General features: G+C 44.0%; 2 protein-coding genes across 4 annotated transcripts; one reads left to right on the top strand and one right to left on the bottom strand.

Annotated features, from left to right (window-relative positions):
* Positions 1 to 13: 13 nt before the first annotated feature.
* LOC136945980 (DNA damage-regulated autophagy modulator protein 2) lies at positions 14 to 4,254 on the top strand. The gene is made up of 8 exons (XM_067240133.1): positions 14 to 189; positions 418 to 578; positions 915 to 982; positions 1,605 to 1,747; positions 2,152 to 2,329; positions 2,665 to 2,747; positions 2,846 to 2,938; positions 3,669 to 4,254. The coding sequence occupies exons 2-8, from the start codon at positions 448 to 450 to the stop codon at positions 3,789 to 3,791; spliced, it is 819 nt and encodes a 272-aa protein (XP_067096234.1). The 5' UTR covers positions 14 to 189; positions 418 to 447; the 3' UTR covers positions 3,792 to 4,254.
* Positions 4,255 to 4,312: 58 nt separating this feature from the next.
* Positions 4,313 to 19,723, bottom strand: dennd2da (DENN/MADD domain containing 2Da). 3 transcript variants are annotated; one of them, XM_067240130.1, is made up of 17 exons: positions 19,483 to 19,723; positions 16,301 to 16,379; positions 15,997 to 16,068; positions 15,677 to 15,796; positions 12,909 to 12,956; positions 12,291 to 12,392; positions 9,601 to 9,773; positions 8,607 to 8,719; positions 8,424 to 8,493; positions 8,214 to 8,291; positions 7,530 to 7,673; positions 6,451 to 6,599; positions 6,047 to 6,218; positions 5,901 to 5,951; positions 5,510 to 5,591; positions 4,955 to 5,200; positions 4,313 to 4,726 (listed from the first exon to the last, which is right to left on the bottom strand). In XM_067240130.1, exons 2-17 carry the CDS (start codon positions 16,362 to 16,364, stop codon positions 4,581 to 4,583), a joined length of 1,830 nt encoding a protein of 609 aa, XP_067096231.1. In that variant the 5' UTR covers positions 16,365 to 16,379; positions 19,483 to 19,723; the 3' UTR covers positions 4,313 to 4,580. The 3 variants fall into 3 exon arrangements, with proteins under 3 accessions (XP_067096231.1, XP_067096230.1, XP_067096233.1); XM_067240129.1 differs by having other exon boundaries at positions 15,997 to 16,077; XM_067240132.1 differs by lacking the exons at positions 15,677 to 15,796; positions 15,997 to 16,068; positions 16,301 to 16,379; positions 19,483 to 19,723 and adding an exon at positions 14,868 to 15,067.
* Between the last annotated feature and the right edge of the window lie 1,171 nt (positions 19,724 to 20,894).

The raw sequence follows: 20,894 nt of genomic DNA on the forward strand, positions 1-20,894 counted from the left end.
GAGCAGGAGTCACAAGATCTCGGATTAAGAGAGTTGGGTTAAGTCTGAGGACATCGCCCAACTTCCTGGTCTACTATTGCAAGTTTTGATTTCCAGGAAGATCTACATCTCTTTGTGACTGCAGACTATTAGCTGAAGGGATGCCTGCTTCACTACCCTGGAAGGAGATTTGACTGTACTGGGCTCGCTGTAAGTGACATTTTCCTTAAGAGTGTGCAAACTGAATTCCCGCGACACACAGAAGCTTTTCGAAACAACTAAACTGGTTTTGTATTGCCATCTATAAGAATTCGGCACACTGTGGTAAGTTAATCAGTAAGAGCCTGCTAACCCATGGTGTGTGTGTCTGTTTGTGTGTGTGTGTGTGTCTGTGTGTGTGTGTGTGTCTGTCTGTGTGTGTGTGTGTGTGTGCCCCAGGGAAGCTTCTGTTGTTCTGTCCCTGGCAGTATGTGGTGTTTCCAGAAGGGTGTGTGTGCCCTCCCGTCTATCCTGGTCATCTGGTCGTCTGCCACCTTCATCATCAACTACGTGATCGCTGTTCTAATGGGTCATGTTGACCTGCTGGTGCCTTATATCAGGTACTGGACCTGACAATCTGTGTGTGCCACATTTTGACTAACATATTTCTATACACAATCCTACAAATGATATATTGCAGGTCAGAAATGCAGTGGTGCCACTGAAACAAGTGTAAGACCTAAGCAATGCTTTCGATCAATCGTTTGACTGGTTGTTCTGACAGCACTAGGTGTGCTGTGTTAACGAGTGGATAAAGGGACTGAGGTTAGCTCTCTTGAGTGTTAGTCAACATTTCCTGTCGATGATTCTACAGCGTCTTATAGCTACATTGGGATTGATGATATGACTCAAAATTCTGTTTCTGTGGTGGTGGTGGTGTGTGTGTGTCTATACAGTGACACCAGTGCTGATCCTCCTGAACGTTGTGTCTTCGGTTTCATGCTGAGCATCTCTTCCTTTTTAGGTAAGAACATCTAAACACCTCACAAGTACTGACACACATCATCCTCCATATTAGGTAACAGTTGTGGTGTACAGCTGTGAACGCACGGTTTACAAACATCTTGGAGCCAAGGCCAATTGTAATGACAGTGAGTAGAATGTACAATTGTTTGTTCTATGGCCTGTTTTAAAAGCACAGCTTTTATTGAGGTGTTGGAGAGAAAAGTTGTTGCTGTTGCCTAATTGTATCAGGGAGTCAGATGGCTGAGCGGTGAGGGAGTCGGGCTAGTAATCCGAAGGTTGCCAGTTCGATTCCCGGTCATGCCAACTGACGTTGTGTCCTTGGGCAAGGCACTTCACCCTACTTGCCTCGGGGGAATGTCCCTGTACTTACTGTAAGTCGCTCTGGATAAGAGCGTCTGCTAAATGACTAAATGTAAATATAAATGTATCAATCCTGCCCATGGCAGACAAACATGGCCAGTCCTGGTTAGCCCACATTTTCTGCAATTACAGCTGCCAAAACAACTGACTGCGCATCCGTACAGTATCTGCGTACCCATAATATGAATTATATATGTCTGTACCTATGTACTGTATAATAGGTTTAAAAATATATAAAACTGAATGTTTCGTTCCTACAGGTGTAGCCACTGTTTACGTTCGGTACAAGCAGGTCCAGTCCCTGGCACTAGGGGGCGAACACAGTCTGCATCTCCTCAACTGTGCGGGCCTGGTCCTGGGCATCTTGAGCTGTCTGGGTATGTGTGTGGTGGCCAACTTCCAGGTACGTGATATCTAAAGGCAGGGAGAGAGTGAGTGGGGGAGACACACAGCAAAGCTCCTAGGGTTAGGATTAGGGTTAGGGCTAGGGTTAGGATTAGGGCTAGGGTTAGGATTAGGGCTAGGGTTAGGGTTAGGGCTAGGGTTAGGGCTAGGGTTAGGGCTAGGGTTAGGGTTAGGGCTAGGGCTAGGGTTAGGGCTAGGGTTAGGGCCGGACTCCAACCAAGTTCACTGCAGTCTTTTTTCCCCTCCCCCTAGCCGTAGTGCTATTTATACATCGAGATTGTTTTGTTGTGAGTTTTGGAGATATCGTCTGTAGACGCCTTCTGCTACTCAGCATGGCCCGTTAGGGTGGTGTGACAGATATGGGTTGAGAAACAGTGTATTTGTGACGTCCTTGCTCTGCAGAAGACCTCCATCATCTCGATGCACCTGGTTGGAGCTGGGCTGACCTTTTTCATGGGGGTGTTCTACATCCTGGTGCAGACAGGCATGTCCTATCGCATGCAGCCTCGCTTCCACGGCAGGGACATCCTGTGGGCCCGCACCGCCGTGGGGCTGTGGAGCCTGGCTAGCATCGTCACTGGTAGGAGACTGCAGCTGAGTCACACACACTTTCTCTTCTTCCCTTTCCCCCTTATCTTTTCCTCCTCTCTCTTTTTCTCCAACTCTCCCATTCTCTTCCTCTATCTCCTTCTATCACCCTCCCTCCCTCTCCCTCTCTTTCTCTCCCTCCCTCTCTCTCTCTCTATCATCACAGAGCGCTCTTCTTCTCACTTTTGACCTCTGTTTAACTTCCTCTTGTGAGCACCCATGTCTAGCTCTGTCTCTCTCTTCCTGGCAGTGTCTCTTTCTCTCACTCTCTTTCTCTCTTTCTCTCTCTCTCTCCCCCTATCTAATCTCCCTCTCTCTCTCGCCCAGCGTTTGTGTCATCCGTTATCCTGTATGACGACCTGCCAGGGGTAGATGTGACCAGTAAACTACACTGGAATCCTGGGGAAACCGTAAGTAACCAGACCCTACTGTCTCTGTGGAATCACACTGTGAGGTTCTTGTTTTGGCTGTTGTCTGAATGAACCCCCCCCCCCCCCCCCTGTTGCAGGGCTACACGGCTCATATGGTCAGTGCTGTTGCGGAATGGTCTCTGGCCTTCTCCTTTATCAGTTTCTTCCTGACCTACATACGAGACTTCCAGGTAAGAGTCTACCCAGTGTTCTGGCGCTATATAAATGTTGATCTGACGCTATATAAATGTTGTTGTTTTTTTACGTTATTGTGTATATTGCTTTGGATAAAATCGTCTGCTACTTGGATTTATTATTTAACAAACGCTTTTATCCAAAGCAGTGTTCAAATGTATTGCGTGCAGCAGATAGGCAAGAAGCTTAGAAGTGCACAGTTCTGTGTCCTTCCAAGAGGAATGAAGCTGAGAAGGAGATGGATTAAAAACACTTCATCTGTGGATAATCCGTGCGAGTCATTTTCCCAGCAAAAGGGAGATCAGAGGTCTGGTGGGATTGAGACCCGGCGCTAATCCCAGCATCCTGTGACCTGCCACTGGGGACTGGTTTAGAGATACCAGGGTCGTTTATGGCTCAGTGGTTAGAGCATTTGACCCCAGATCCAAGAGGTCACAGGTTAAAGTCCTGTGTGCTGTATGTCTCTTTGGATAAAAGCGTGTGCTAAATGAATACATTTAGTCATTTAGCAGATGCTCTTATCCAGAGCGACTTACAGTAAGTACAGGGACATTCCCCCCGAGGCAAGTAGGGTGAAGTGCCTTGCCCAAGGACACAACTTAATTTATCACGGCCAGGAATCAAACCGGCAACCTTCTGATTAATAGTCATATTCCCTAACCGCTCAGCCACCTGAACCATCTGAATACATTTTACAATGACCCGTCTCTTCTACTTCCTTCTTAGAAAATGGAGTTTCAGGTGCAGGCTATCCTGCAGAGTAACCACCTGTACGACTACAACCACTACGACGGGAGGACACATGTTTACCACGGAGAGCACTCGCCACTTCTTTCTGGTGGCCTCTGAACACGCCCCCTTGTGGCCAACTGACAAACGTCCATGCCTATCCGGATGATGACGTTACCAACTGTATTTTCTCACTTCTTTTTTTTAAAGACTACTGTTACTACAAGTGGATAGACTTGATAGGTTGCCTCAACTGTACTTTCCCTCATGTTGTGTAACATTTGTGGTTTTGTGGAGAATGTGACAAGAGTAACGCCAGTAAAGAATGTTTAGGGTAATACTTGGAATACTGGAACATTGTTATATATGTATTGTTCATTTCTGTTATAATCTAGGGAATCAAAATACAGAAAACGTGATAGGTCAGGTTTGATATGTACATTTTTGTTATGTGCTTCTTTTTGATTTGTATTTTCTATGTGCTGACGCAAACCTCTTACTGCTCACTTCAAGTATTGTACTTTTCTAAAAGTAAATGTAATATCTTTTTTTTTTTTTATAAAATCAGTTTTCTTTGAGCTCATATGCACAGTGAACTGTTTTGTAATTTAATTAGACAAACTGAAAATCCGTACCGCAAGTACATGTTAAAAAAACAAAAACAAAACTAGGTTTTATTTGAAATGATTTCCTGCTACATCCTGTGGCAGGTTTAGATTTAGACCACAAAACAAACACAGCTCTCTAACTCACTCTCTCAACGACAGTCTTCCTATAGTAGCAGCCAAATTTAAAATACCCACAAACCCCCGAAACACAATCTTGCACACTACACACACACACATATTTAAAAGAACAAAAACTATGCATTAAAATGTACTCAATATCTACAACAGTTAAATCTACATGTCACATATCAATATTTCCCTTATGTACAAACACACACACACGGTCCTCCTTACAGTGTACGTTCACAAGACAGTGTTTCTTTGTCTTTGTCTTTTTCTCCCGTTTCTTCTTTTCTTGGTATTCCACAATCTTCTTTTGAAATATTCCTGTGAAAAAGGACGCAGAAAAAGTCGTTAAGGAGATCTGGACCGTTTCAAACCAAAACAATCAAGACACGATCTCTACACAGGGTAGGTTTACGTTTACATGATTGAAAACAGTTGTGTGGGGAAAACAGTTGTGTGGGAAAAACAACAGTATCGTATCGCCTGACGGTTTGTGGGTGTACAACGGGTCACGTCGTTTGTATAAAGTTCCAGAAAGCGCCTCCTCACCTTGCTGTGGTCCTGGCTGCTGAAGCTCCACTTCCTGGATGAAAAGGTCGAACATCTGCGTCTGGAGGAACTTCTTGACGAAGTGGCGCGTGGTCTTAGACTCGATGGCCTTGTAGAAGCTCCTCTTCTGGAAGACCCCCGTTTGGTCGCTGCCGTCGCGAGTCACATAGTGGGCGTAATGGCCGACAGTCTTGACGAAAAAAGGCAGGAAGGCTTCGGAGACCACCCGGTTCAGCTCCTCCACAGCTGAGGGGGAACGATCGCAGAAACACGGGGCAAGTTACATTTAGTCATTTACCAGACATTTATCCAGAGCGACTTACAGTAAATACAGGGACATTCCCCCGAGGCAAGTAGGGTGAAGTGCCTTGCCCAAGGACACAAGGTCATTTTGCACAGCCGGGAACCGAACTGGCAACCTTCTGATTGGTAGCCCGATTCCCTAACCGCACAGCCATCTGACCCCCAGTTAGTGGTACCAGACACCAGTTAAATATACCTTGTACGGTACATCATTAAATCGCTATATAGTAGTATGGTAAGCTATTGACTCACTGGCTTTTTCTTTTCTTTCTCTTAGTGCCTGCAGTATCTCTTCTTTGAGTTTAGGGGGCAGTATAGTCCTTTCGTCTCCATTCTAGAAAACAGCAGTGATGTGTTAACAACCAGTGACAGGAGATGCAACACTCAAGAAACAAGAAATAGAGATCTTAGAGTTGGAATAAAAGGGTATCGTGATACGGAATGAGAGCATTGAATACTGTACATTTACATAACATTTGCATTTATTCATTTATCAGATGCGTTTATCCAAAGAGATACAAAAACTGCATCATATAGTCAACTAGAAGTAGAACTAGAAGTGCACAGCTCCAAAAGGTATTACAGTAGTTTTTGCCATTGAACCATCTGTGCTTCTTATGCAGGATGGGAAACCAGTACTTACTTCAGCAACAAATGTTTCCTTTTTGTCTTCAGACAGGTCCACCACTAGCAGCTATGGAAAAGAGAAAACAAATACCAAAAGGAGCAAAAATTAGTACTCCATCCACTCATATGACTACAACTCCCAAGATGCATTTGGGGACTCACGTCGCTTTGTTCCGTGACCAGATCCAGGTGGCGTTTCTGGACGCCCAGCAGGTAAGGTGTGGGCGCCATGACAACATCGATGAGGATCTCTGGGACGATGGAGATGAAGGTGTGCTGCCAGGTGAAGGGGTAGAGAAGGGCCACCACGGCATGGATCACCTGGGACAGGGTGCTTGGGGGGGGGGAGAGGTCAGGGGTTAGAGGTCAGAAGTCAAGGGGAAAAGCCCCTAGTCATGGTCCAGGTGATGACATCAGCACCAGTGCTCTGGCTCACTTAAGGCCTTCAATCAGTGCAGGTACCAGCATGTATCTCATTTCTTTCAATGCTGGTGTGCTTTTTTTGGTAAATAATGATGTGAGAAACACTGTGTGTGTGTGTGTGCGTATGCGTGTTTGTGTCACACCTGAGTTCTTCGGAAATGAAGACGATGCGTCGCTCCAGGACTGCAGCGGCGAACACCACCAGCACCTCGTCATCCGTCAGGCAGCGGAGGAGCGTGGCGAAGTTGACGTGCTCCAGCAGCGAGTCCAGCGGCCGGGTCAGTTTGATGATCTGGTGGACGTGGATCATTAACGTCACCTCCTCCACTCAGACACAGGCACGCCCTCAATCTGTCAACACTAGCTATGTCACCACAGTTTGGTAAACATCCTTAACTGATAGCTAGATTCATTGCACCCATATCATTTACAGCTAGCATCTGCCGTGTTGCAGTCAGAAAGCCTGTCTTCGTTCTAGTCAGTTAGCCCTGGGTTGGGTTGCCTGGGCAGGCAGTGGCTGTGCTGAAAGCTGGAATGTTGCATGATGGGATAGTTATTGGTGGGCTCTCCTCCACGGAGAAGTGTTGGGTAACGAAGGGCAGGTTAAGACATGGGGGCTGTCCACACCTGCACGGAACTGACACCGACACATTGAGATGGCAGCCACCTCTACTCTTTCAGTAGTGTGTGTGTGTGTACTACCATTTGAGAATGCGTGTGTAGAAAGGGGGTTAAACCAGTTCTACCAGCACGATCTTAAAGTTGTTTGGACAGCGTCCTTGATGCAAACACAGATGTGTACCAATTACTCAACGCTAAAGCCCACGCGTGCACACAAGAACAGAGATCCACATTCAGGCGATTATCTATCTTTACTGCAGGTTATCTCTTGAGCTCTCATAGAGAGCTCACTGTCTCACTGTCTATCCTTACCATCTGTGCAGGCTTCTTCCAGTCATTTTAAAAGTCTACTTGCTTTTCAGTCTGTTAGCATTTATCAATTTTGCAGAGTGGGGGTTCAGGCTTTGCATTACTGTTTACTTTGCTTTGTTTTTCATGCCTTGAAAATCAACTTTTTTTTGTCTTCTTCACTTGCGCTTCACGGCCACAGCTCAACATCTCGTCTGCTCCCCTCTCATTGGTGGCCCCAGTCTGGGCCGAGGGGTCAGAGGGGGGGTCAGAGGGGGGTCAGAGGGGGGTCAGAGGGGGGTCAGGGTCTTACCTCAGTGCCGGAGCCGGGGATGAAGCTCTTGATGTTGACCGTGTGACCGGGGGCAGGGAACGGAGCTTCTCTCAGGCTCTGCATGAACGGGTAGATCATGGCCCCCTTCGCCACCTGCCAGCGCTTCTCCACCTCATCGATGATCTGCACCACACACACACACACAGGAGCGGACACACACACGCACACAGGGGCGGACACACACACGCACACGCACACATTGGTGGGCACACACACACACAGGGGCGGGGACACACACACACAGGGGCAAGAGCAATCACCAACAGGTATGTGGATGTGGGACACAACTTAATCAAAATAACAAGGAAATGCACCGACTTGGCAGTTAGTGTGGCTTTTAAAAAAGGGAACTGGTTCTTTGAAGAAACAAGTGATTTAACAGCAGTCAGATGCAGTTCAAACTTAAGGGATTTTCAGAGATTGCGATAGGGTTGTGAGTAGTGCACTGGTGGTGAAATCGTGAATAGCTGTGAAGCCGGCCAACATCAGCTTTAATCCCAATTTGGCTCGTTATGACCTTTTGAATCACAATGACTCATCGGAAATTCTAGGTAGGGATTTACTCAAGAGCTATGAAGAGCTGCTGGTATTCACTCGGTCGAAGGCTGCATGATAAGCATTGATTCCACAGATCTAAAGCTAATGACCTTTGACCCGAGTTACCTCAGAGAAGAGTCCAAAACAAGCCAGCTTGCTGATAATGCAGTAGGCTTCTGGGGGGCGAGCACCATTGCCATGTGGCTGAAAGAGAAACACAGAGAGAGAGAAAGAAATAGAAGGGTGATAATAATAAAAGTTAGAAAAGTCTCTTTTACAAAAAGAATACTGTGTAGCATTACCTGACCAAAAAAAACTAACAAACTGAAATCTCACCAGTAATCTTCTACAGTATCCATTCCTCCTGCTTCCATCTATCTCGGTCAGGACGAAGGAGAACGTCTCACTGGGATGATAAACAACAGACAGTCTCAAACATCGTATACACAACTCGCGAGGAGGGGTTCTGCGCAGTGGAATGAATAACAGTTCTAGAAGGTGATGTCATCAGATTGGAACCTGTGGTATTCTGTTAGAGGAGCCCAGTTGATCCCCTCGGGGAAGCAGAAGAGAGTGATGGCTTTGAGAGTCTTCTCCTCCTCCTCCTTTTGAAACCTCACCATCCCATCCCTCTGAGAAGAAAACGGAGACACAGAATTAGACAGAGAAGAGCGATCAAACCAGACCACACGGCCATTTTAAAGCTGGGTGTCACCCTGCCCCCACCTCTCGTATGCTAAAATCTGTTGCTGGACGGAGTCTCTGCTTGATGGGTCTCGCACCTCATTGTGTAACTTGTTGTCACATTGCTAGTCGTATGTTAAGTAAGGTTCAAGAGTAGTCTGATTGATTGTTCTTGTGTATAAAGGGAATTGTGAAGCATTGTTCTGTGGATTCTTCATCTCCTGAGGGCTTCTCCTCAGCTCTGGCTTGTCCTACATTTACATTTACATTTAGTCATTTAGCAGACGCTCTTATCCAGAGCGACTTACAGTAAGTACAGGGACATTCCCCCTGAGGCAAGTAGGGTGAAGTGCCTTGCCCAAGGACACAACATCATTTGGCACGGCCGGGAATCGAACTGGCCTACTCCTTCTCCTTCCTCACCTCTTGCTTTCTCTCTGATTTACAATAATCATGGCGATTATGTTACAGTCCTCTACACAGTCTATTCCTTAAAGTGCAATAGGTAACGATTTTAAATACTTTGATTATGAGAAAGAGAGAGCCCCCAATTTTTGTCTAAACATTCTTCCAGCTTGAGTTGGATTGACAGTGGTTTCACAAAATAAGCCAAGGAGGAAGGCCCATCTCACCGAAGGCGATTGGCTGCAAAAGGCAGGAACCTAAGTTTCTGGAAAGTAGCGGGTCGCTCCAAAAGTTTGAAAATTACATTCCACTGGAAATGAGCTGTCTGTGTTGCTTAACAACTCTCAGATGGCCTAGATTACGCAACATGTTCATACGGGACAAACTAAGTTCTCTAACTTTTTCCAGACTTTGGCAGACTGACCTTGGGAAACTGGTAGGTGATCTGGGGTTCATAGACTCCCTGTTTGGACTTGTTGAGGGTGACCACCACCAGGTACTCGAAGAAGTACTGCCCACTGACGTAGCGCTGCTCCCGGGCCTTCTGGTCCACAAGGGCCGGCTCTGCCTGCTCTGGTATGACCGACTCCTTCCCTTCTAAGACACCAGCATCAGAAGAGTGGTGCAAGTTAGTGCAGCTTATGGCCAAAGGACGAACAACAACAAAAACTGGGGAAATCCTTTATTCCCAGCAGCATAGCTCAGTGTTTCCCCTACCATTATATTAGGGGGGCGCCCCGCCCCCCCAACGCCACCCCCCTCCCCCCGAAAGGTCAAGTTAATTTATTTATTTATTTTTTATATATAGCACCAGATCACAAAATAAGTAATTTAAGGTTACCTTTCCTATAAAACAGGTCTATAGCTTGCTCTTTTATTAAACAGACTAAATGGCCTTATGTTATTTATCTTATTTACATGATGGCATGTCATTTCTGTCTCTACATGTCTCTACCATGTCCCGCTGCCGCCCCCCCCCCCCGAGTAGTACAAGTTAGTACAGGCTCCTGGACAACATTTTTCATTTACACAATTTGGTTTTGTAATGTAGTCTAGTCGACTTGTTATGAAGAAATATCTGCCATGAAGCAGACAGTTTGCCATTTGTCTTTCCTTTGGACAGTCTGGAGAAGAACATCCAGATAAGTCATCACAATTTGGTTAGATGCAGTTATGTCAGTTTGGCTAGATGCAGTCAAGTCAGTTTGGCTAGATCCAGCACATTAATTCCAGTCTTCCCACTACCTACAATGGGTGTAGACTTATAACTGGAACATCACGCTCAACATATACAACAAAGTGATACTAAAATGAGGAAGGATCGGCACACCACCCTGTTCAATCTCTCTTCTCTCTTCATTCTTCTATAACTATGGCAGGTACCAGTTTCTGTAAAAACTTTTATTGCTCATGGCCCTGGACTCAGATCTAAGAATGTTTTCACAAGACGACAGTTCATCAAATTCAACTGAGGTGTTCAAACTTGCAAATCTTTAAATCATCTTCTGAACATACAATAACTCCATACTTGGCTATAACCAATTCCCTGAGACATTGCATAATAAAAAATCTACAGTAGCTCTGGCCATATAAGGCTTGATGACCACTTCTGAAGCTACAATTAGTCTTTCCAAATAATACAATTCCAAGAACCAAAGGAGTAGTGTAAACCAATACAAAAAACAACATTCAAATGGCACGACTATGCTGAAAGGGTAAATCAATCGATATTTTGGGCTGAATAGTATGAGCGTAGATCGTATGATATATTTAAGGCCCTGTTCACACCTGGCATTAACAGGTGTCTCGGGTGAACCGATCATGTGACAAGCAGACCCATCTAAGTACAGGTGTGAATGCGTCTGATCGCTCAGATCACATCCGCCGGTTATTAACAACAAAACATCTGACCTTTGTACACGGAAACGACGTCCATGTTTATTCGCATATAGAGGTGAGCCGGGAGATCCTATCACAACCGGTCACTCGAGGCGTATGTTTGAGAGGTATTCTGACACCTGTGTGAACTGATACTGACGTATTTAGAGCTGTCCGCTTGTGATTGGATCACCCGGTACATGGTAAAGCCCAGAGAGAACCCAACGGCGTAAAAGACAGCCAAACTTCACCCAACTTTGACTCGTTTCCTTAAGGTAAACAAGAGATTCAGGTAGAGTGTAACAGAGGATATGGAAGCCCCTGCCAACTGGGCTAGGGGACCCTAAGGCAACGAGAGGGCAAACAACACTGGAAAACAAACACTTCCTTAAGGTTTAATAGAAAAGTTACGAGTCTCTCCTTTCTTTTCCTGCTCCTTTGAAACAGTAGTAGGATGTTGTCCAGACAGGTTCCTTCGACTCGACACACTCAGTTGCTGTCTCACTGTCCCCCTCTAGCTCTGTTTCGTGTCCTCCTTTCTCGCCCCTTCCCCCCTCCGGCACACAAACACCCACACAAAGAGACAATTCTGTGAGTCACCCTTCTGTGACAGGTTTGGCCCCAACTGTGTTTGCCATGGTAACAGTCACTTTGTGAGGCAGAACTACCCGTAACACTTTACATTTACCTCACCACAATCTGTTGCACAGCTGGACATACTTAAAAGACTTGGTGATTAAGCTCACTGGAGTGATGATGTCAAAACACATTTGTCCACCGCAACTTAACAGGAAATATTTGAAAAAACGCAAGTCATTCACAAGATAACATCTGTGAACTCTTTCTACATTAAATAAGTGCATGGCACTAATCATTTTTCTAATCATCTAGAGAGGTGTTTAGTGCATTTAACAGGTCTACATTTTAGTTTACATTTAGTCATTTAGCAGACACTCTAATCCAGAGCGATTTACAGTAAGTACAGGGAAATTCCCCCAAGGCAAGTAGGTAGGGTGAAGTACCTTGCCCAAGGACACAACATCATTTGCACGTTGTGTCGAACCGGCAACCTTCTGACTAATGGCCCGATTCCCTAACCGCTCAGCCATCTGACCCCAGTTATGACGTGCCGCTCTGCTGAGCCCGAAAGCAAAACAAATGAATCCGGAAGTCTTGCTTATAAATCAGTAACGTACTAAGCTGAGGTAACATGGAAGTGTCGGAGTCTCAACTCACGGTCTCCGGCGAGCTTCCGTCTGCGGAAGGAGGACCACATGGCGCTGATCCTCTTGAGCCGGCCTCCTCCACCATCGTCATCCTCAGTGGGCTTGGGTGGGCCTGTGGGTCAATTTCAGTTTCATTATTATTATTATTATTCTAGACTTTAAAACAACAAGATATGAAAGAAAACCGTTTGAACCTAGAGGGATGTAAACAATGTACAGTATTGAACTACATTTACATTTAGTCATTTAGCAGACGCTCTTATCCAGAGCGACTTACAGTAAGTACAGGGACATTCCCCCGAGGCAAGTAGGGTGAAGTGCCTTGCCCAAGGACACAACGTCATTTTGCACAGCCGGGAATCGAACCGGTAACCTTCAGATTACTAGCCCGACACCCTAACCACTCAGCCACCTGACTCCCCCAACTAATATTCAATAAACTCATATAGAAATGTACATGTAGGTGGGGGGGGTTGAAAAACAAGCCGTGTCAAACTATTTGTGTACCTGTACTTTGACCATACTCTGACTCAATCAAGCAGTGCTTATAAAAGGGTCTCCAAACAAGATCTAAGCCAGGTCAATAAAAACCCCACCCCCTTACAGGGCCTCCAACTCCCCAACTCACACTCTGTTCCGTTGACCTCTTTTGTGACGGTCCGTTGGGGCTGCTCACCTGCACAACAGAGAAGACGTTAGAGTTAGGAGACAAAAACAAAACACTTATACAACACGTTTCTCACAGATGATTTGTGTAGACTTCGGACAACGCGGCCTGGGTGTTTGAACATCCACACCAGGTATTCAGAGCTGCCGTTACGTGTTTACTGAAGATGAGGAAAATGTAATGTTGGAAGTCAACTTTTAGAGCAACGTATTCCAGTGGTCACTCTCTGAACGGGTTAACCAGGTGAACAAACACTTGAGTTTCACTTGTATGGGTTCACTCATCAATGTTGTCAAGGCCCAAGGTCGCTGGTGCAGACTTCAGTTTTGTACGTTTGTACAGCGTGTTAGATATGGTATTTGATCTTGTCAGCTACTATATTCCTGAAACATTTCTCAACCTTCTGTTAGGAACTAAATAAAGGAGGGAAAAGAAATAGGACTTATCAGTTTAATCTCTATATCCCCTACAGGCAAGACAAATTACATTAAAAGACATTAAAGTCCCTATCAACTCACTTACATTACATTTACATTTTGTCATTTAGCAGACGCTCTTATCCAAAGCGGCTTACAGTAAGTACAGGGACATTCCCACAAGGCAAGTAGGGTGAAGTGCCTTGCCCAAGGACACAACGTCATTTTGCACAGCCCGGAATCGAACTGGCAACCTACAGATTACTAGCCCGATTTCCTAACCGCTCAGCCACCTGACTCACTTCTCTACAATGTGTGAACACTTGTATTGGTATGTATGTAATTGTCACTTACACTCCAGGAACATTGTATGCCTTTATTATGGATATCTCTCCCACTTAGTTCTGCCTTCAGTCAGAGAAGGTGAGAGATACCTTTTCAACAAGGAAGCTTCCTATGAACATTGAGGACCACACCACCACCGGCATGGCATTCCACTTTAATTCATGACCAAGCCTTACCTATACACACTGCTTTAATGTTCACTGTAATTCTGCTTGGGTCTAACATACTGTTGGGAGTGCTGCATACCCTGAGGCTATATAACATGTTACAACAACATCCTTGACTGGGAGCCAGCAAGGCTATGAACCCGATCCTAAGAGGGATGGCCTTCAGTTTCTTGTTGCAGAAAATACCCTTAAAAAATGATTTTACTACCTCTAATCTGAACCTTGGCTGTGAGTCATTGTTTTGAGCTAAAACGATGTTCGATGTTTCATGATTTTTTGTCTCCGGAATGAACAGAATAGATTCAGTAGTCCCTAATTCATTTCTTTCAGCAGACACATTCCAGCCCCTAATATGTGCAGCCAGCTGTTAAAGGATTCAAACAGGTCTCCTGTAACGCCATGAAAGAGCCAGCCAGCTGCGATTCATTTGAAAGGTGCAATGGCCTTATAAAGGTTGCGGGGTTGTGTGACATGGCTGATTCAAGGTATTTCATTAGGACTTTTTTTTTAACGGCAAAGGTTAGAATCTTTTGTGGGGCCCTCAACAACTGAACAGAAAACATGTTCATTGAAACCATGTGTTTTGACGCTACGTTTTTATTGTAAAAATGTGTACATTAGCAATTATTTGTGCTGTGCTAATAGTACACCTGCCCCCAACTGCCCCCAACGACCACAACGTCATCGATAATAACCTACATTGAATCACTAGAAAGTCTAAGGTACGAAGTTCACATAGTCCATCCTTAAAATGGTCATTTGCGCATCACCACTCATCATAGCATGACATAGGCAACAGTAAATGCTCTAAAGTTACGCCATCGGTGGAACAGTTTTCCCATGACAGATATAAAAAAAACTTTTAAACAAAATGATCGACCGGAAATGAGACCGAAACATTTGCTACATGAGTTCAGTCAGTAAAAACAATCCGCATGGTCTTCGCTCAGGCTGATAATAGACAAAACGCAAGTAAAAATCTTAATACTCACTCCATCTGTGCATCAAGCGAATTCCATGTTTTTTTCGAACCCTTCTCGTCACCTCTCCACTCATAGCTCCGAACTTCCCAAACTCAAAATGTTATCCTGTCCGTTGTTTTTTTTAATCCCCAAAAAACTTGGATGTCGACCCCATTCTTGTTGTTGATGTTAATACGAACGGGACTCGACTGCATGCTGAGGCTCACAGACAGTCACACAACTGATTAGAGGGGTTGAGTGCGCTGACTGTGCATGCGCGCGCGCCCACCGGTTGAACGATTGTTCATTTATGATCCTCTTGTACGTCCATTTACAAGGCAAACCCGTAAAATTCCTATTGATAATTTATTTATTATCTACATGATTTGTTAATCCTGTCTACTCACATAAAACTTTGGGAGACTTATATATGGGGCAAAAATACATAACTTGTCCTATGTCCTAAAATAAATGTGGTTTGAGATTAACGTCTCACATCACATCTTCAGAATTGGGGAATAAACAGTAGATCTAAATGTATGCAGCCTGTCACAACAGCTGCTCTGAAACTGAAGCGCCACCCAATGAGGCAGAAATAACTGAGCTAAAAGCAATGGGCCTAGCTGTAAATCCATGTTTGATAAGACCCACACGTGTACCCATGTTATCGCTACTAGGCATGGCACACCTGTACTCCACCCTTCACTCCACAGGGATCTGTTTAACTAGACACACATCGGTTGCAGTAAATATCGTTCAATGATTAATAAGGTCAATATTAAAACTGTAAATCATTGTGTAAATTATTGCGCCATTTGTCAGTTAATGGGTTGTTTTACCGTTTAACTTCCCTGTTGGTCTCAGCTGGACCAGACGAGCGGGTCCGCCAGAGGCTCCAGAGGGGTCGGCACTTGTCACTGCAACAACAGCCTCCACCTCATTCACTTCTGGTAGGCTTTCTAGAAGAAGTAGGAGGAGAAGAAGAATGAGGAGAAGAAGGCAAATATATGGAAATGAAAAAACCGAAGAATGAAAGAAGGAAAAGTGGATCGGAATCAGCAGCAGAATTGGCCTAAAAGGTTATGTTTTTAGTTTAGTTTAGTTTAGTTAACAGTGGGTTAAAAATCGAGTGAGGTGTTTTTGAGTGATATACACCAACCTTTTCTTGAGGTCTCTCGGACTGATGAGTAGAATCTAGGCCCCCTCTGTCTAAATCCTGTGTCCTTGTCATCTGATTTACCTCAGGTAAAGATTTAACACAAACTTAGAAATAATCTCCAAACAGAACTCTCATACACTGTAGCCTACACTTCTGTCTTTAGGTTCATAGCTTTTTAGAATCTCATCTTGGGTAGTTTGATGTGCTAAAATGTTTTCTAGGTGTGAAATGTATCTCAATGAACAAATATTGAGATACATTTGCGTATGTGTGACCACCTCATACAGGAAGTTCACATACTCACTTTTAATACGGAGAGAGGAGAAGCTGAAACTTCTCCCATTGAACATGGAGCGCTCCCTATCCATCCTTACTTCCTTAGTCTGGAAGAGAGATATGTAGCATTTTAAAGGGGAATAACATCTGGAATAAATTACAGATTAAAATGTGTTTCAAATGTATGCTTTAAACAGTGTTTCCAATCCTGTTTTTCACCAAGGTGTAGAGAGGCTGCTGTTCCATACTTGTTCACTATAGACTATAGTATCCTTTCTTTACATCTATGGCAGTAATTGTTAGCTTGGTCTTTTCATAGACTTTAAAGTCTTTGTTTAAATTGTGGGCACACCCTCCATTCAGTCACCAATGAAAAAGAGGCCAAACAACCATATTTCTTTTGTTATGATCACATCATTCTTCAACATGACATCCTTTTGAAGATTAAATCAGTCCGGAAACCAGTCTTGTTCATGTGGACACCTGTTCCACACCAATTATCAGTTGCTCACATGTTAAACGTGCCTGAAGTTGGTACCTAATTACAAGTTTTCTCTAATCCTCCCTTTTAAACCAAGTCTGTGTTTCAAAGGAACCCATGTCAAAGATTCGTCCCTGTTTCATCCTCCAGTAGCCCCTGTCCCATGTCTCCGAGTCCACATTCCCTATTGTATGAGATCCACAGTCCTGCATGTACAGTATGTGAGCCCATCACCACAGTCTCGGATGGGAATCCAGGGAGCCTATTTATAGTTCAGCGAAATGACAGGACATGGGCCTGCCCCATGGGAAATGTCCCCAGCAGTAGGAGCACTCACAGAGTCAGGATGGGAGAGGAACGTTGTTTTGAATGTTGTGGCAGCGTTCTGGGAGCTCTGTGCGGCTGTGGTGAGGGGGAATGGAGGGAGGCAGAGTCGTGGTTTGGGTTGCCCCCATCTGTGGAACTCCTTCTGTGTGCTACTGTCATTCTCCCTGACCAGCATGTCCTTATGTCAGCTGTTTTACCAGGGTGTCTCTCAGGACATGGAAAAACTAACTGACTGATGACTGAAAGGGATGTCAGACGTCATGTCACAGTGTCAAATAAAATACTGCAGTCACACAGTTGTAAATACTGACATTCCTGCATTAAGATAGAGATGTATAAACAACATAACACACAGTTATACTGTATGTAAACATGTATACGCATAATTATATATGTATACACACATGTTCTTGATGCTTTACATAAATGAAATGCACACCTAGTGTGGGGTCTAGATTCCGTCTATGCAGATCCCTAAGGACCCCCTGTTCTGCGCACTGTGACTGTGTGACTGAGCATGCCCCTCGCCCCAGAGCAAACACTGGGGGAGTATTTTAGACCTCTGGGAACCTTAAAGCTGCATGTGCTGTGTGTTTGTGTCTGTGTCTGTGTGTGCACGTCTGTGTATTTGTTTGTGAGTGTGTGTGTGGTTCTGTGTCAGTTGTGGGCTTGTACAAAGTTCTCTGAAGATTGAGTCTCATCGATACTCGTTGTGTTTACAAGGCAACCCAATAAGATTTGCGTTCTTAGGAAATTGGGGTCATTCTAGGGCAATTAAATAGATATTATTATAAACCTTCCAGTCAATTATTTTCAGATAATGAATTCATTTCAGAAGAATTATGGGATTGGACAATTGATTGGACATTGGCTGACTTTCAACAGAAATCGTTTTCATTTAATACGTAATAATGTGCTTGTATTTGCTTTGCTTGTTGTTGCTTGTCCAGGTCCTGTAAAATATACAATGTTTTTACCTCAAGCATCTTGCCTGAGAAGGTAATATCTCCAAATATTTACACTACCAAATACCAGTAGCAGTTTGGGCTAGTATTGTTGATTTCCTACTTTGCTTTCTACATTCACTATTTAAATGTCGCTTTAAATAAAAGGGTAAATTACTCAAATATAAAGCAAAATAAATCAAATATAATGTATGTGCATCTTCAGTTTGACTACACCATGTGAGATGACTAAGAGGGGAACTAGCGCCTCTAGTCAGGTATGGTGTCTTGTTGATGTGACAAGCCTGAACCATTCCTCACACCCACATCACTGGCATGATAACACGTTATTAGCTGAAATGGTGTCCACGCGTAGAAACCCGCTGTCTTGATGTTCACCCTCTTAGTCATGTTCTCTTTCATTTTCAAATGAGATCATTTCCCTGAAGATTAGGTGAAGTGAAAGGCTTGTGTAAACAAATCCAGTTTACAACTGCTGTACTTCCACTCACCGTACGTTACATTTACATTTAGTCATTTAGCAGACGCTCTTATCCAGAGCGATTTACAGTAAGTACAGGGACATTCCCCCGAGGCAAGTAGGGTGAAGTGCCTTGCCCAAGGACACAATGTCATTTGCACGGCCAGAATCGAACCGGCAACCTTCTGATTTATAGTCCGATTCCCTTACCACTCAGCCATCTGACGTTATGAAGTTACAAAAAACTAATGACGAATTAAACATAAACTCCTAAAAGTAACACACCAGACCAAAGACCAACTTTACATGCAGGCCTAATACAGTTAAAACACAGGCCTGTCTACACCTTTACAGTAGGTACTGGCTCTAGGTGCTCCTTGCCGGGCAAAGTGTAGCAATAACCAGTGGAGGGCTCTGAAACACAATGTATGCCTTCTGTCCCAACTACTTTAACTACAGCCTCAAATGTCTGATAAAAATGATTATGGGTCAACTATGAATGTGTGTCTTCCTACGTGTTCCGTGCATACATTTAACTTATACGTAAAAAGTTGTTTCTCTCCCCCACAACTGAAAAAGGAAGTAGGTGAAATTGTGGTTGTGCCATTTCCACCATCTGCAAGAAGTAAAAGTAAAATGCTTTTTTCTTGTCATGTGATGTTTATTGACAGAAAATAGTGAGATGACAGAGAAAGAAAGAGTAATTTGAAAGTGTGAGTCTTAAGCAAGATCTCATTTGCTCATTTGTTTTATGTTTTGAGGTGTTTTGATACCTCATTACAACACTACAGTTTAAGTTTCTGGTTGCTCTCACTGTTCACAGTTCATATTTTCACTCATTCTTTAAGAATTTAACATAAATATGTATTTGTCAAGGTTCCTTTGTGTTGAATTGAATTTGTAATGTGAGCTTGGAAAACAAACAGGCCGATGCCTGCCTATGCCTACACAATTCAAACAAATTAATCTTGACTTACCTTGGCTTGGTAATCGCTAGGTTGTCAGACGTGAGCACTATGTGGATTCGCTGTGACCTTGGCAACGTAAACCTGTAGGCTGAAGTACCAGTCCAGGTCTCCTCTGACAGAACTGAACACCAATATCACATTGATCTTTATACATGGACGTTTTATGTCAAGTTCAACTCTCCTAACCTCTCTTCTTCTTTTCCTCTCCTAGATGTCACCCTTCCCAGCCTTCCATGTAACTGTCATGTATTTATTGTGTCAAGCCGGTCCAGCAGCTTGAATGAGGAAGTACGAGTACTGAAGTGTGCAGAGCACGCCTTAATGAGAACAGCAGTGGACTTTGCTCTTTAGATATGTGCTTTCCTTTTCTGAAACTGGTTCATACTTCTGACACAAATGACTGCAAGTCACGTGTGTGTGTGTGTGTTTCACACTTGTCTTCAGAACTTTACTTCCTGTCATCATCGCTTTCCCTGTTAACTGTAATTCGCAGCAACAGGGTAACAATGCCGCCTGTCATGTTTCCTGATACATCAATGCCATTTGAAGGTTGCCGTGGCTTCTGGGAAACTGTGTTCTACATTGTATGAACTTGTGAAATGAGATAAGACTATTACGTTTTACTTTTACGTTTTGTTATCTTTTCATGATAATTTTTGTGACCTGCTGAATAGCTAACTGATAAGTTGACCTTAGTGTTAAGTGTGGTACTCTGGGTCTATATAGGCTAGTGTTGAGCCATGGGTGGAGGCTTTTAGACCAAAAGTGTTACAAACTGAACCATGCTTTTTGCAGTTTGAAGGTTGTGATCATCTATGCTCTGGCCTTTTAACCCAATCAACGCCAAATTCAAACATGCACACATGCTCAGCTACGACAATGCATGTGAGCTCAGTTAACTGCTTTTCTTAGATTTTGTAGATCAGAGATGTTTAATTGTGGAACTACAATGAATAACTTTTAAATATTTTATTGTGTAATTCAGATGGAAATCAGGGACAAATGTGGACGAGTGTATTTCTGGTTTTGAAACTTGAGTACATTGTGAATGAACCGTACACAGTTCACATTGTATGAGAAGGTCGTTCATGGATGCTTTACCTAAAGGAAGACTATAAGCAAAAGAGCGCCATCGAGTGGAAACTTATGGCACTGACGGTGTTGTGGCACAGACGTGACACAGACAGTCTCACAGACCAGTCTAAATCAAGAATGTTGCATTTGTGGTTTTTAACTGACATCTTAGTGAGCCAGCCCATTCCCTCCATTCCAGTTCACTCTTTGGCATTATTGCTTTGTCAAAGTCAACTAAATTGTTAGTTTACGAAAAAATGTCCCTCTTCTTTAGCATGTTGGTGGGGTGAAATTGCACCAATTGGACTCACATTCAGCAACTTTTCTGTACATGACATCATTACTGA

The sequence above is a fragment of the Osmerus mordax genome, chromosome 7 (genome assembly GCF_038355195.1).
Source record: "Osmerus mordax isolate fOsmMor3 chromosome 7, fOsmMor3.pri, whole genome shotgun sequence".
NCBI lineage: Eukaryota > Metazoa > Chordata > Actinopteri > Osmeriformes > Osmeridae > Osmerus > Osmerus mordax.

Coding starts and splice junctions, on each gene's coding strand:
- dennd2da (XM_067240129.1), bottom strand. CDS start 16,364: ATGGATAGGGAGCGCTCCATGTTCAATGGGAGAAGTTTCAGCTTCTCC. Junction 9,774..12,290: donor ACGGAAGCTCGCCGGAGACC/GTGAGTTGAGAC, acceptor CTGGTGTCTTAG/AAGGGAAGGAGTCGGTCATA. Junction 6,219..6,450: donor TTCATTTCCGAAGAACTCAG/GTGTGACACAAA, acceptor CCCCCCCCCAAG/CACCCTGTCCCAGGTGATCC.
- LOC136945980 (XM_067240133.1), top strand. CDS start 448: ATGTGGTGTTTCCAGAAGGGTGTGTGTGCCCTCCCGTCTATCCTGGTC. Junction 983..1,604: donor GAGCATCTCTTCCTTTTTAG/GTAAGAACATCT, acceptor TCGTTCCTACAG/GTGTAGCCACTGTTTACGTT. Junction 2,939..3,668: donor CCTACATACGAGACTTCCAG/GTAAGAGTCTAC, acceptor CTTCCTTCTTAG/AAAATGGAGTTTCAGGTGCA.